Source organism: Oreochromis aureus, linkage group 14, assembly GCF_013358895.1.
Source record: "Oreochromis aureus strain Israel breed Guangdong linkage group 14, ZZ_aureus, whole genome shotgun sequence".
NCBI lineage: Eukaryota > Metazoa > Chordata > Actinopteri > Cichliformes > Cichlidae > Oreochromis > Oreochromis aureus.
In genome coordinates this window covers 6,288,048-6,302,937 of record NC_052955.1, presented here as the reverse complement: position 1 = coordinate 6,302,937, position 14,890 = coordinate 6,288,048, and the positions used below count along the sequence as shown (strand labels likewise).

The window sequence follows — 14,890 nt, the reverse complement described above, 5'->3', positions numbered from 1 at the left end:
TCCAATATATCATTTAGAAATTAAAGAAGAAACAAGAAGCTTTTCTGGGGAATTGCATGTTGGAATAAAACCATGACTTGTGGTGAGGGGAGCAACTGTGTGCTTGGCTGTCTGCAGGTGCAGTGTGAAGTTTTGTGCCAACTAGTGGATGTGAAGAGGGGACTGTCGGTGATGATCCTAATTTTTAGTATTGATTAGTTTTTTAAAACATCTATGGTATGGTAAGGTAGAGTTCCAGAAGTTATACATCTTACGATATTCCAGATTATTAGCCTGCTTTCATGTGTATTTGGGATCTTTGTCTTCTTGGAACACCCAGTTGTGTCCAAGTTTTAGCCTTCCAGATGTTGATATGAGGTGAAGTTGAAGAGTTTGGAGGTAGTTCTCCTTCCTCAGTATTCCATCCACTTTGTGCAATGTACCAGTACCACTTGCAACAAAACAGCCCCAGTGCATGCTGTTACCACCACCAAGCTTGACAGTTGATACAGAGTTTGAAAGGCTCACATTTATTCATGCAAGCATATCTTTTTTTCATTGAGGCCAATCTTTATCTTGTCTGACCATAAAACTTTACTCGAGAAGCCATTTGGCTTGTCCAAGTGGGCAGCTACAAATTTCAGTCAAGCTTGAAAGTGTTGATTTTGGACCAGGAGCTTCTTTGTTAAGCCACACCCTCTCAGTTCATGGTGATATAAAACTCAATTTATTGTGAACAGTGATGCTGGTGATCCAGCAGTTTCCTGGTTCCTGAACATCTCAGGCAATTTCCTCTCATCTGAGGGTGACAGATTGAGTGCTCATCCAGACTTTGGTAAAATGGTGTCCAAATAACTTGTACTTGTCTACAATTCTTTGAACTTTGAGTCTACAGTTGTTTAAAATTGACTCCAAGAGACTTTTCTATCTTACGTAAATCTACAGTTTTCAATCATTAGAAGATCTTTAGATTGTCACTGACTCTGACTTTCCCATTGTTATGAGTATTGTTTAATCCAGTGAGTGCTGTCTAACAAATCCATCTTATCCTGACAAAGAGAAACTGACAGCTATATTCAATAGTGATCACTAATAGGTTAATAGGCCTTGGCCTTGTAAAGTTAAAAACATTATAGAATCTTCAGCACTACTTATTAAAAAAATTATTTGAGCCTGTATGTCCATCCAAAATAAATTCAAATTTGTGCACCCATTTTTTTTTTGTTTTTTAGAGTCATTAAAGATGTTTGTGGGGCAATCATTCCACCCTGGAAAAATAACAAACTTGTAAACTTTTAACCCCTGTAGCCCTTCAGTTTCAGTCCCCTGATACAGATTACTCAGCCTCCGCATTCTGCACATGCAACCCTTCTGCTTAACAATATTTACTGTTTGTCCAGGGGTATTAAAACCTTGCAGCTGCAGGCTGAGCTGTCATAGGACTGGTAGTGTGAAATCATTCAGCTGTTGAGTTTGTTGTTAAGTTTGTTAATGTTTTATCTCTCAGAAGGAGCTGCTGTTGCCAGCAGGGATTACTGGAGATAACAGCAGGCTCTTAAGTGTTTCTTACAGTAGGTACACCACTGTAAGATTTAAAATATGTCAGTCATTAAGAGACTGCTGGCAGTTGCTCACCAGAAGCTGCACTGAAAAGAAGGGCCACTTTAATATGTGAGGTTCACTTACAAAGGATGATCCTGACCAGTGTTTTCACTCCATGTTACAGCATCAAAGAGGGTTCACATTTCAGTGTATTTTCTTAAAACTACAATAGGAAAATTTCTTCTAAGATGTAGGATTTATAACTAATTCTCCGAAACACACTCGATAAGCTGTTCTCTGATCATCTGAAAGTGAAATATTGCTCATGCCATTCCACACAAGCCTTTTTGTAGGGTTGCCCTTGCTCTGTGACCTGAGTGTAATCTTAAGAAGCTCTAAAAGCCATTTGTACCCTCTTTGCACCTCATTGGTTTCTTTAAAAGTGGACAGTTTTTGTCTTATTCATTACATAAATTGAATTATGGTGTAAGGAAGGCCCAGAAAAGAGCTTTTTGCAGAATAATAAGCCTTTCCTAACAAAGTACAAGCACAAACAACAAAACTTCAAGAATTTTCCTGCCCTGTGTGCTCTCTGGTCCATCCGGAATCTCAGGGAAAACCATGTTAATCTGTGGCGTTATATCCTGAAAGAACAAATTGAGCATTTATTACAAAGATGTTATTATTACATGACTCACAGTAATATTGGTGCTGTGAAGTTTCACAAAATTTATCATAATGTCATAATATTTGAAAACTGCTACTTACAGTTAATCATTTGATCTTCTGTATGCTTTGACCTTATGTGATCTCTTAGTCATGCTGTTGCTGAGTGAGGTTAGTACTCCAGGGTGAGAGTTGCATGAGGTCATTGACCTTAGGTTGCATGTGTGAATTTACAGAAACTCCTAGAGAGTCTTCATCTTTCATGTTTTATGCAAATCAGATGACTTCATCTATTACCACAGGGCAGCTTGAGAGAATTTAAATTAGTTCAAAAGTTTAAATTTCAAGACATATAATGAATTTTTAAATCGTTTTGTGACTGAAAACTAAATTTATTGAACTATTTTCACCACACAGCTGACATTTCATTCAGTGTAATTCTGAAGGTGCACTGGGACAGTTCTAGACAGACACCATAATATCCAATAGCATCGAGACACTCCACCACAAATTCAGATGACTATGTATCCACAGACGCAGACCTGGGTGAGTTCGCAGTTTTTTCTAAAGGTTTAGTGAGGGTGGTGCAAGAAATTCTTCCTGGCTCTTCTTTCACAAAGCATGCTGAGTTACACCAGATGGCAGGAAGTCTACGGGTAATTTAGAGTTCCTTCAGCCAACCTGAAGAGAGACTCAGAGACACACAACAAACATTTCCAACTCCAATGGGATAAAAGAAGCTGTTCCCATTGCTTCCTATGAGTACAAGGACAGTTACTAATAGGGAAGAAACTGGTTGTGCAATTAGCGCGGAGAGTACCATATGTATAGTTCTTGCAGCCTGCAACACACACAAAGAGTCACACATACAGTCACACAGTTTTCAATAAACAACTCATCTGAGGAGCTTGGGGAACTGTCCATGGTGCTGCCTGTGTTTTCCTTTACCTCAGTCACACTGGGGTACCACAGAATCCAATACTTAGTCATTAACACAGCACCAAACTGAAATAATAATACTTATTATTATTATTATTATTATTATTATTATTATTATTATTATTATTATTATTATTATTATTAAAAAACAGTTGAAATTATAATTTAAAGTCTCTGAAAAATGTCTTCAGACATTTATCTAACAATGTAATGTTCATTCATTGTGTCTACATCAATCAGTTATTTTATTCTCTCTGAAAATTGAAGTCAAACTGCACTTGAGGTATGATAAATATACCACTGAATTTTCTAATAATGCACTTTAAATAATCCCACAATCCAAATCAGACCTTTGAGATTTCAGAAACAAAAAACCTAATAAGAATTAGTGAAAAAAATGAAGGTACAAATTAATAAAATCTGTTTTCTATGTAAAACAAATATACAACAATCTGTTAACATTAAAAAATAAAAAAATAAAAATACTTTTAAGCCAAAACATTAAAACAAATACCATTTTAAAAATACCCATGTAATACTGTGTTACACAGAGAGACAGGCATCTGCTCGCACGCACACACACACACACGCACACACACACACACACACACACACACCTACACTTACAACTAATTAGAATCATAAATCAATCATTTATGCATGAGGTACACTGCAGGCAAACTAATATGTATGCCTTTGATGTGACGGGTTGTTAGCATTTGTGTGTCAGTGTCCTGGGACAGATTATTTCCAGAAAAGTGGCTCATGTTCTTGCAAATGATGATGATGTTTTATGTGCTCAGGACCAGCTGGTTGGGGAAGCAGTAGCGTGCCATTTTGACGAAGGTCAACAGAGACCAGGTCCTCTTATTTATCTACAGTTGGCTCTTAGCACAGTCAAAACACTCTTCTTTACTTAATGGCACAATTCATTATTTACACACCATTTATCCTTTATTATTCCCAATAATTTGCCAGAAGATCAGTTCAGAATGACAGCTGTGTAACTGATAATTAGATGATTGATGGACTTGCTTTTTAATGACTGTTTGGTTCAGGCAGAAAATGCTTTCAGAGTGTTGCTTTGCAAAACAGTTAATTGCAACACAATGTTATTTATTTAAGACTTAATATTTGCTATCATCCATCCATATTTTTTAATTAATTTTATGCACTTGTGAGGATATTACAAAAAACCAAACCAAAACACTAGCTACAATCAAATATAGATTTTGTATGCAGGGATTTGATTCTGAGTCTTGGATGTGATGTAAACTGATTGTGACTGTTTTTTATTGTTGTTGTTGTTGCTTCCATAGTGATTTGGTAAATGTCCTCTGCTTTTACATTTCCTGGGAAGGATTGGGTTAAACCATCTACTGTGCTCTCCCGTCTCAAATTATTCAGTGCTCAACAGTGTGCTCATGCATGTCATGCAGGCATAGTGTTCTTCAGAGAAGTGACATTCCACTTCTATTTAAAAAAACACCAGATGCCTGTCCGTCTCTCCCCCTTTTCTTACCATGCATCCTCTCTTATCTGTAGCCACACTTATGAAATATGCATTTATTAAAGCACAGTGAAGCCTGCTGACTCCTTTTACTGATGGCTTGATCACACATCAGGCAGCTACTGAACCAGCTGCTGATTCAACTGTGTACAAATAAGGCATTTTTGTCTCTGGTCTGAGAACTGGTGAGCTCAGCTTCAGCTTCAGTCGCTCGGATGACTGAAGAAGTCATTTGGATGAGTGACGAAACGTTTCTCCCACTGAAAATGCTACGTCTAGATAAATGGTATTGAATATGCATGTTCATTATCAATTTAAAGCTTTCTCAAATCATTATATAAAGCAGAAACAGTTTTTATATGATGAACTTATTCTCTTATTAAATGATGTGACTGTGTGGGAAGCCCGCACCAGGGAAGTCACTGGGCAACATTTTGGAGTTTCTGGTGTATCTGGGTCAAGATTTTCTGTTCTGTCTGATGGTCACTGTGTAAGAATGCAGATCCACTCATCCCTTGTCTTCACTACATTGTCTTCACTGCTTTACTACACATACATTCACACCTATGGCCAGTTTAGTAATCATCAGATAAACTAACAAGCATGCCTTTAGACTGTGAGAATAAACTTTTTTTTTCGCTCTGTGATGATGCATGGTCCATTAACACTGCAAAATTTTAACATGCCTTGTGAGTTTAAAAACACTGTGCAATGATAAACGGTGGCAACAAAAGTAGTCCTTCTCTGACTGTATGTTTGCAGTCTTATTCAACAGAAGGCAAACTACACTGTAAAATGATCATTTAGCTGAATCAACATTGCTTTCAATCGCAAAAGAAGCTGAACATTACACATGAGCTTCACCAAATTGGTATTTTCAGTGCAGCTATAAAAGTGTTTTATTATTCCCCTGTAGTTTATCTTCCCTGCAGTTACATTGTATTCTCATAAGCACTGGTGACTCGAACAGCCAGAACATGCTAAACCACACTATAGCAAAAAACAAGGCTTCAGTGTTTAACAGGCAACAACAAAGAAGGATGTTTAGCAGGATGGGAAGATGAAAATGTGTTTTCTCTTATCTGTTGAATAGCATAGGTAGGGGTGTTATTCTACACAGTAAATGGTTCTATTGACTGAAGGAAAAATCCAATATCCTAAAGGTCACAAATTTAACGCTTGTAAGGGACGAAAAGCAGTGAAGCAAGTCTCACTCTTACTACCTCTTTTCATTCTTGGACTCGACATAATATACTGTTAAAAATAATCATAATTTGCCTCGTAATCGGCCTCAGTGCAGTTCTTAAGTTCATTCATTCACTGAAATGAACCACTTGAATGCCTTTTTCCTCCCACTTTGAGCCAAGTTTCTCCTGATTGGCTGCCCCTCATAGACAGAAGGTTTAAATAGAAGGTGGATTGAGCTTTTCTGTTCACAGCCAGAACTACATGTCTGAGTTGACCATATTAGGGATATTAGAGCATTCTGAAGTGTGAACCTTTGGCTCAAATTGATTTCTTTTTTATATGCATTCCTCAAAAAGCAACAATCAAAGATAATATCATATACCAGCAGGTTACAGTGGAGAAGGTGAAATCATGAAAACAAGCTGAGGTGACAGTGGCTGTGACAGCAGGTGGAGAAAATGAATCAATGGTCGGAATTGATCTTGTTAACTTGAGGCAGTGGTGCGAGAGCAATTGCATCACACACAGCCCAAAGCTAGGTCAGACAGGAAGTAAGGGAGAGGGAAGAAGATAGAGGAAGGTCTGTGGATGAGGATGATGATGAATGAGGTGAAAGTTTGACTTCACTGAATGTATTGTGAAATAAAAGTCTCAAGAAGCATATCATTGCCAAAGAAAGGAATCCCAGAAATGCGAAAGACCAAGCAAAAAAATTATGCTGAATAAGTGTTTGATTCCCCAAACTAGGAGGGTTAAGCACTGTTTATAGATGCTGAGTTGATATCCTGTTTGTCTTGGCAGAGATCAGAGAGGCGTTTAAGGTGCTGGATCGTGACGGAAACGGGTTCATTTCCAAACAGGAGCTGGGCATGGCCATGCGGTCTCTGGGTTACATGCCCAGTGAGGTGGAGCTGGCCATTATCATGCAGAGACTAGACATGGATGGTGAGTCACATGTACACACACACACACGTGTGTAAAAATGCTCTGTGCAGTGCAGAATGGGATCCTCCCTCATGTGTTGCATAATAAAAATGTACACACCGTCAGTTTTTATTGTCTTATCAACAGGTAACTTCACAAATGTCTACAGTAAACTACAATATTTCTCTGTTCACTCTTTAGGCTTCAGATGCACTGATTACATCTCCCTTCATCTCATGCATAAAACATTTATTCATGCCTGCATGACTTTGTACTATTCTTGTTTTCAGCTACTTGCTTTATCCTCTTGACACATTGAATTACCAAAGTGAAATTGATGCCCAAGGAGAGCAAAGTAAATGAAGAAATTTGGAGATTAATCAAAAGTATGCATGCATGAGATGGGAGTAGTTTTTGTAGGTTGAGTGGGTTTTCACAATGGTTGCCCAGCAAGTACAGTTTGTATAATGTCATTGTAGTTTCTTTCTAAGTTGACAGCCCGATGTGTGAAAATACATAAAAAAAATACATTATAACAGCAACATGTATAAGGTTTTTGCAACATAAAGAAATCAGCTGAGTTTTAATTCTGCAGCACTGTCCTCACCTGAGACATTTTAACTTTTTGTCCTCAGAGAGAACACTCTCAGCACCAAGAAAATACAAACATAAGCTTTCTCTTCTTTTGCACAGAGCATTTGTGCCAAGACGGTCGCCTGCGTTAACTGTGACTGACATTTAATAAAGGGTAGACTCTTAAAATTATATAAGACGGGGATGGGAAAATGCAATATGCAAATGTCAGATTGCTGAAGAAATATTCACATTTTTCATGTTTCTATCAGAGGCTTTGATAAGTGCTTTTCAGTCTCAGAAAGAGTGGAATACTATAAATGTTCAAGGCTGAATATTAAAGTTTAAGAAGTTAGACTGCCTTTATTATTCTGACTTATCCACCTCAGAATCCCAGGAGACCCTAACTGCTGCTGTGCCTCAGAGCCGGATCTTGTTGCATCATCTGCCGCAACCAGAAGTTGAGGTTACTTTTGGCCCTGGCAAAGGTCACAGCAGCTTTTGTCACCGACGTCCAGAGCCGTTTATTTTTTTTATTCCCTTTCTTGTCATTTATCTTAGTGTATTGAATCTGAGTTTCCTGTGGTTTCAAAAACCTCTTTTAATCAACTAGGTCAGTTTGTTTGTATTGATAAATGTCTTTAGCAAAATACTGGGGATTTTCTTTATTTGGGCAGTATTGAATGCTGGAGCTGGCTGAATGCAGAGTCAGGATAAAGTCTTTATTAATTTTGAAAACGAATATAGAATAAGGTAACTTGGATCAAAAAAGTGATGGCACTAATCCAGGAGACCAGTAGGAGGTAGGTTGTGTTTCCAAATAGGCTTAAAACATGGAACTGTAGAGTACTGGGAGCTTAACTGGAAATGTTATGGGCATTGTCATCTGCCAACACACACATCAAATCCTGCATGAGCTAAATGACCTCAAAGAAACACACGGTGCACAAACAAATATAAGAAAAACCTTTTGCACATGTTGTTTGAAAGAGATTATTTTGCAATTCAGCAATTCTCTTCTCATGTGTATGTCCAGCAATGTATTGATGAAGAGTGTCAAGGGGACGCTGCATGAAGGAGAGTAAGGGTATTAGCAGATGAGTGGGGATGGATGATGGTGATTGTATCCTGGCCAGGTGGGCAGCTGTGAGGATTGGAAGCTCTTTCACAGCCATTGATTCTTTGCCCAGCTGCCAACTCCAGGTGATCTCCAGAAGATACTGATAGGTTATGTGTTCTCCTTCTCTCTTCTTCCAAGCCAATCCATGTGATAGTTGCTGAGCTCTGTTTGCCCTTCGTGCAGAGGTGTGACTCCTCTTCTTTGTTCCTAATCACAGCATTGCACCAGTCTTTGTTGTTCACTCAGATTACATTTGTTCTTTGTTGTACTGATAATGGTCTTGATTCCCCTGATTCCCTCTCTCTGTCTTCAATCTGTAAATTCTGAATACCAACATTTGCTTTTATTCCCTCCTGTCTTTTGTCTGATTTGTTATCTTTACAGTGAGCAGGATTCTGCATATTTCTTTAATAATTCATTGTTCTGTTTCCAGCTGAAATGAAATGCTTGGTTGTGACATAACACAGGAAGAAACTGTTCAAAAGCAGGTGGCTTGGGCTATGACAGACACAGAAAGTGACTCAGTGACTTTGTGCATAATGTTCAGCTGTCAGAAACTGCGGATACATCAAAATGGGAGCTGAGATGCAACTGTGGTGTGTTAGGGAAAGTGAATTACCCTGTACTGTGGTTTGTTGTTGTTGGGGTTTTTTGCCAGAGATTTTGTGCATGTTTGGTACAGCATCGAGGGATAATTCAAACAGTACTAATTATCAAATTGGACAATCAACATGGCTTGTTGTCATTCAGTTTGCACACGAGTTTTTATCTGGTTTATCTTCTGTAATGGAATTAAAAGCTTTGGGTGCTACTAAAACAACTGAACTAATGCATGTGTTAATGCATGTTGTGGAAGTATTCATGCACACAGGCTTGGAATTACATAAACAGATACAACAATGTAGCAAAAAGGAAACTGAACACATTGTTTCCCAGAGGAGCTGCTTTCCTGACAGCACCACTGGGGAGAAGCACCTTCTTAGAAGTGGAGGGAATAATATGTGTAACACTGGGGTAAACTATTTAATGCTCGCTGTGGTAACATACACGTAATTCAGCTGATTTTGTGTGTATTGCTAAATACTGAGATTGTTCATAGCTCTCCTTTCTCACACTGGAGATAATTTTTTAAACTATTTTCCATTTTTGTGGGTTCATGCTTTCTTTTGGTTTTCAGACGTTTAAGCTCTATATTATTCATAGTTTTCTTTAAGCGTGTTATTTTGGGCTTCTTCGTGTTTATGAGTTTTTTGTTATCTGTGCCTTTTTAGTTCTTGGTTTAGCTGTTGATACCTTTTGTGTTGCCATTGTGTTTCTTCAGTTTTTTCTCCATTTTTGTGTCAAGTTAGTCTTGTTTTTCTGTTCTATTGTGTGTTGTTAGATTTTACTTCCTTTGTCTTGTTTTCTATATTTGTTTTAGCTGTCCTCCCACCTTTTACCTCTCCCCTCGTCATCTAGCATATGCACACCAATCAGGCATAACACTGTGACCACCTCCCTAATATTGTGTTGGTCCCCCTTTTGCTGCCGAAGCAGCCTGACCCATCAAGGCATGGACTACACTAGACCCCTGAAGATGTGCTGTGGTATCTGGCACCAAGATGCTGGCAATAGATCCTTTGAGTCCTGTAAGTTACGTGGCGGGGCTTGATCGAACTTGTTTGTCCAGTACATCCCACAGATGCATGGTAGGATTGAGATTGGGAAAATTTTGAGGCCAAGTCAACACCTGAAACTCATTTTTGTGCTCCTCAAACCATTTCTGAAGCACTTTTCCTTTGTGGCAGGGCACATTATCCTGCTGAAAGAGGCCATAGCCTTTAGGGAATACTGTTCCCATGAAAGGATGTACATCATCTGCAACAATGATTAAGTAGGTGGTAGGTGTCAAAGTAACATCCACATAAATGGCAGAAGCCAAAGTTTCCCAGCAGAATATTCCCCAAAGCACCACACTGCCTTGGTTGGCTTGCCCTCCTCTCATAGTGCATCCTAGTAGCAGGTATTCCCCAGGTAAGTACCCGGCCAGCCACATGATGTAAAAGAAAACATGATTCATCAGACCAGGGCATGTTTTTCCATTGCTCCACGGTCCAGTTCTGATCCTCACACGTCCATTGCTGGTGCTTTTGGCAGCTGACAGAGGTCAGCATAGGGATCCTGCTGCCTGCAGCTATGTAGTCTCATCCAAACATTCAATACATTGTGTATCCTGACACCTTCCTATCAGAACCAGCATTAACTTTTTCAACAATCTGAGCAACGGTAACTCGTCCGTTAGATTGGACCACACAGGCCAGCCTTTGCTCCCCACACGCATCAGAGAGCCTTAGTCGCCCATGACCCTGTCTCTGGTTCCCCACTGTTCCCTCATTGGACCACTTTTGATATATGCTGACCACTGCAAACTGGGAACACTCCACAAAAACTGCAGTTTTGGAGATGCTCTGACCCATCTGTCTAACATTCACAATTTGGCCCGTGTTTAGACTCACTCAGATTGCTTGCCTTTTTTTTCCTGCTTCTAAGACATGAAGTCTGAGGGCAAAACACTCACTTGCTTCCTAATATAACCCACCTGTTAACAGGTGCCATGATAAACAGACATTTTTTTTTTACTGTTTTCAGTGGTCATAATATTGTCTGCTCTGTGTATATATATTGTCTCCTATTGTCCTTTGTCATGTCATCCATCTTTGCTGTTTGTTTCCTTACCCTGTGCGTTATGATTTTTGTACATTTTGGATTCCTGGCTCTGTGAATATTTTGGATAACCTGTGAGTGATCAGCATTAAAGCTGAATTTTGAGTTTATTTTCTGTCTGCCAAGTTCTGCATTTGGGTCCACGATCTGCCTTCCACGCAGCAAATCCTTAAGAGTCACTTTAACTCACTTTTTAGTTGATGGGTTTCTGAGGAGCTGTCAAAAGAGAGCGGAAAGTTTTAAAAATGTTACATTTTTGGCATAAAAGACAAATTGAGCAAACACAGAGAAGCAAAGATTTCAGTGACAAATTAATTTAAACCACATTTCTCAAAGACATCAGTCAAAAAAGAAAAATTACCACCTATGTTCAGTAGTTTAGGCGTACTAGTTGAAAGTAGTAGGGGGAGGATTTTGGATTATTCCATAAAGTTTAATTTTTGTAGGTGTTATGGTTTGTGTGTCTGTCCTACTTGGACCTCAAATAAAATTGACACAATTGTAAAATTAAATACCTTCTAAAAAGAGAAAATAAAAAAAAAACTTTCCTTTTAATTCTTTAAGCCCATCAGTTCGTTCCAGTAAATGCAGACTGTCACTCCTGGGAAAGCAGGTGGCTGAGTGGAGTGCTATTTTAGTCATTACTTCAGAGCTACTTTAGAATTATTCATTCTGAAGCGGTTTCCTTCATGCCCCCATGCTTTGTGAGGAGCTTCTTCATATTCCCTAGAGCAGAAAATATTCTAGGATTGCCGCAAACAGGTATTTAACTCGATGATCATTCGTTCATTCATTTAATTTTTTTTTCTGCCCACTTGATTTCCACTCTGGACCTCCAGGGGGGCTGCAGCCTCTGCAGTGCAGAGTGCACCTTGTGGGGGAGGTGCATGTTACAATATGGCATATGGAGTATTATGATTCATCTTTGGTATTGGTGGTGGTGTCTTTTTTTTTTTTTTTTTGACCATCACACAGGAGCTTCTAAACAAAGTCACATTTCCACGATCCTGAGATGCTTTAGTCTTATCTAGTATAAAAAAAATAGTGGAGCTTTAAACAACTTCACATAATATTTGTGTTTACTACTCTGTTCTAAATGTATGCATGATTGTTCTTCATCCTGTCTTACCTTCAACCCTTTCACCTAGACCACCTTAACTTCTACTGTCATCCATCCATCTTCCAAGCTTGACATCCTCGGATCCTGATGTTGCTTCATCTGGCCTGTAGCCCTGCATTTGCCCTGCTGAATATGTATGGGCAGAAGTCAATGACATGTTACTGTGCCAAGCATCCTCCAGAGTGGGTGCCACTATTGAAGCAGCGGCGGAGGTAGTGGTAGGTGCAGATAGAGGCATCCTGCATCGGTAACTTTCCACTGACAAGGCCCGATACTCATCTGCACATAAAGGAGGAGCAGGTGGGAAGAAGAGAGAAGAGCAATTAGTTTACACCAGTGACAAGAAAGAAAGACAGCAAGAAAGACAAACTGGGTTTTGAAAGAGCAAAGATGACAAAGAATTCAACGTGTTTTGTTGTTCAAAATCAACTTTCTCTTTATTTAGATTTTATGTCATGCCTTTGAATTCAGTCTTATTGAACAGAGTGTGTCTGTGAGCCCATTTATTTGAAACCCGGAGACTGCAGTTCTCTATGGGCTTGGGTGATTTTGTTTCCAACTCATCTCATTTTTCACAATTCCCATAACCTATAATGTGCAGCAACTGTTGTCAGTGTAGGTTTGGGTCATTTAAACACTGAAACTATAAAACCGGGCAAACTCTAAGGGGGAAGATAATGAAACCCTGCTGGGATTGGAAAAACTTTCCACCCAAAAAGAAAAAGGGCAATACATTTAAAGGCATTCAGCTGGATCAATATAAAACCCTGATCTGTTTGTTTGAATTGTTCCTGTCTTCAAAGTTTTGATGCTTTGTTCTGGCAGTAGCTATAACAACTATCAGCAGGCATCTGAGATCAGTGCTGCTGGAATTGATGTTCACTGCAGGACTCCATGTTTTGAGTGATAAAGTAGCTGCAAACTTTGATCTGCTCCATAGTCTGCATTATAGATCTAGTCAGAACTCAGGTTTTTTTTTTATGTCTCATCTCAATAGTAAATGTCATATTGAACTGTGTTATTTGAAGCATGCTGGCTCAAATAATATAGGGCGAAGACAGCACAGCATCCAGAATTCTCTTTATGATGGAACCTTTTGAATCCTCAGAGGCCTCAAGCATGTCTATACAATTACTTTTTTCCAAGAGGTCAATCAAACTGGCCACATACAAAGTTACAAATTAACTTTGTATTTAAACTGTAAAAACTCCACCCTCCATATACTTTTTAATTAAAAAGGAAGTTGCTATATAGACCAAAACTTTTTTTTTTTTTTTTTTTTTTTTTACCAGGCTGTAAATATGTTTATTTGTCCTTGATGTAAATATGTAAAAATTGTGTATGTTTCTGTTCTGTGTCTTGTGTACTGTCTGTCTGTATTTGTGTCTTTCTTGCTGCTGTTACACCCAAATTTCCCCTTGTGGGACAAGGGAAAATTCTATTCTATTCTATTCTATTCTATTCTATTCTATTCTATTCTATTCTATTTCTGCCACAAGTGGCCATTAGAGGAACTGCACTTAATTTTTCAGCTCCACAGGTTCCTGCTTACTAATAACTGCTTTCCTTTGTGCATCTGCAGCTCACAGAGGAAAAATAAATCACATTATAGGATAGAAAACAACTAAGGACAATGGATTTCATTAGTGGGAAGAATTTTAGATGTTTATGAGATGACAAATGCCATGAGTGCGTCGTCATTGATCAACAATCTGTCCTCTGTTTCACAATCAGGGGATGGACAGGTTGATTTTGAAGAGTTCATGACGATTCTTGGTCCCAAGCTCCTCTCATCTGAAACAAGAGAAGGCTTTCTGGGCAGCACAATCGATACCATCTTCTGGCAGGTAAATCTTGATTCTCTTTTACCTTTATTCTCTGTCACACATCTGTTTCGTTACCACTTCTGAGTCATGAAATGAACTGAATAGGATATGATGTGATGAAGAGACAGATGCCTAATGTCTGAGCTGAAATATAAATGCAGCATCATTCTTCTACGTCTTTGTTTTAACTGCAAACCAAGGAGCAGGATTTTTAAATCTCTTTGTAAAAAAAAAGCTGCATGTTGGTCCAGGAATGCTGTCCTCTGTCTACTGTTCTTAAAAAGTGTGGTCGAGTTTGTCTTTAGATCTCTCATTAGATGTGAAATATTTAGCAGTCACATCAGTGGAAGTACATTACATGATTGGTTACTGCGTCATTACGGTACAAATGATGACCAGCTGAAAAGGTACATTTTAATTTTAGTATTAAAGAATGAAAAAATAACAAAACACCAATGCCAAATTAACCTAATTACACTAATTAAGTTAACTGCACTATGAAAGCAAAATAGAGCTCATATATTCTACATCTTTAATGAAGCTGTGCAGAGTTTTAATTAGTTTTGCTCTTACACAATCAACTCTGTGAATATATTTTAGATTTTATGTTCCTGAAAAAGAATATTTGTGTTAAAGTGACGACATCCTGGAGCAGCTAAAGTGTGACGTGTCTTCTGTGTACTAATGGATTCTGCAGTGAAATACAGTCTTCTGAGTTTAACTCCATTTCCAGATTGTTTCAATCCTTTTTTGAAGGGCAGTGCAAAATACAATTTTTATATAAACTGATCTCCGTTGAG

The 14,890-nt window shown here is 38.6% G+C and overlaps 1 protein-coding gene across 2 annotated transcripts in view; it reads left to right on the top strand.

The window, feature by feature from the left end:
* Positions 1-14,890, top strand: part of caln1 (calneuron 1) — a 58,526-nt gene that overhangs the window by 9,926 nt on the left and 33,710 nt on the right. For both annotated transcript variants that reach the window (XM_031739977.2, XM_031739978.2), the window contains exons 3-4: positions 6,626-6,769; positions 13,999-14,111. In XM_031739977.2, coding sequence (XP_031595837.1) covers positions 6,626-6,769; positions 13,999-14,111 — 257 coding nt within the window. The remainder of the gene's footprint in view (positions 1-6,625; positions 6,770-13,998; positions 14,112-14,890) is intronic.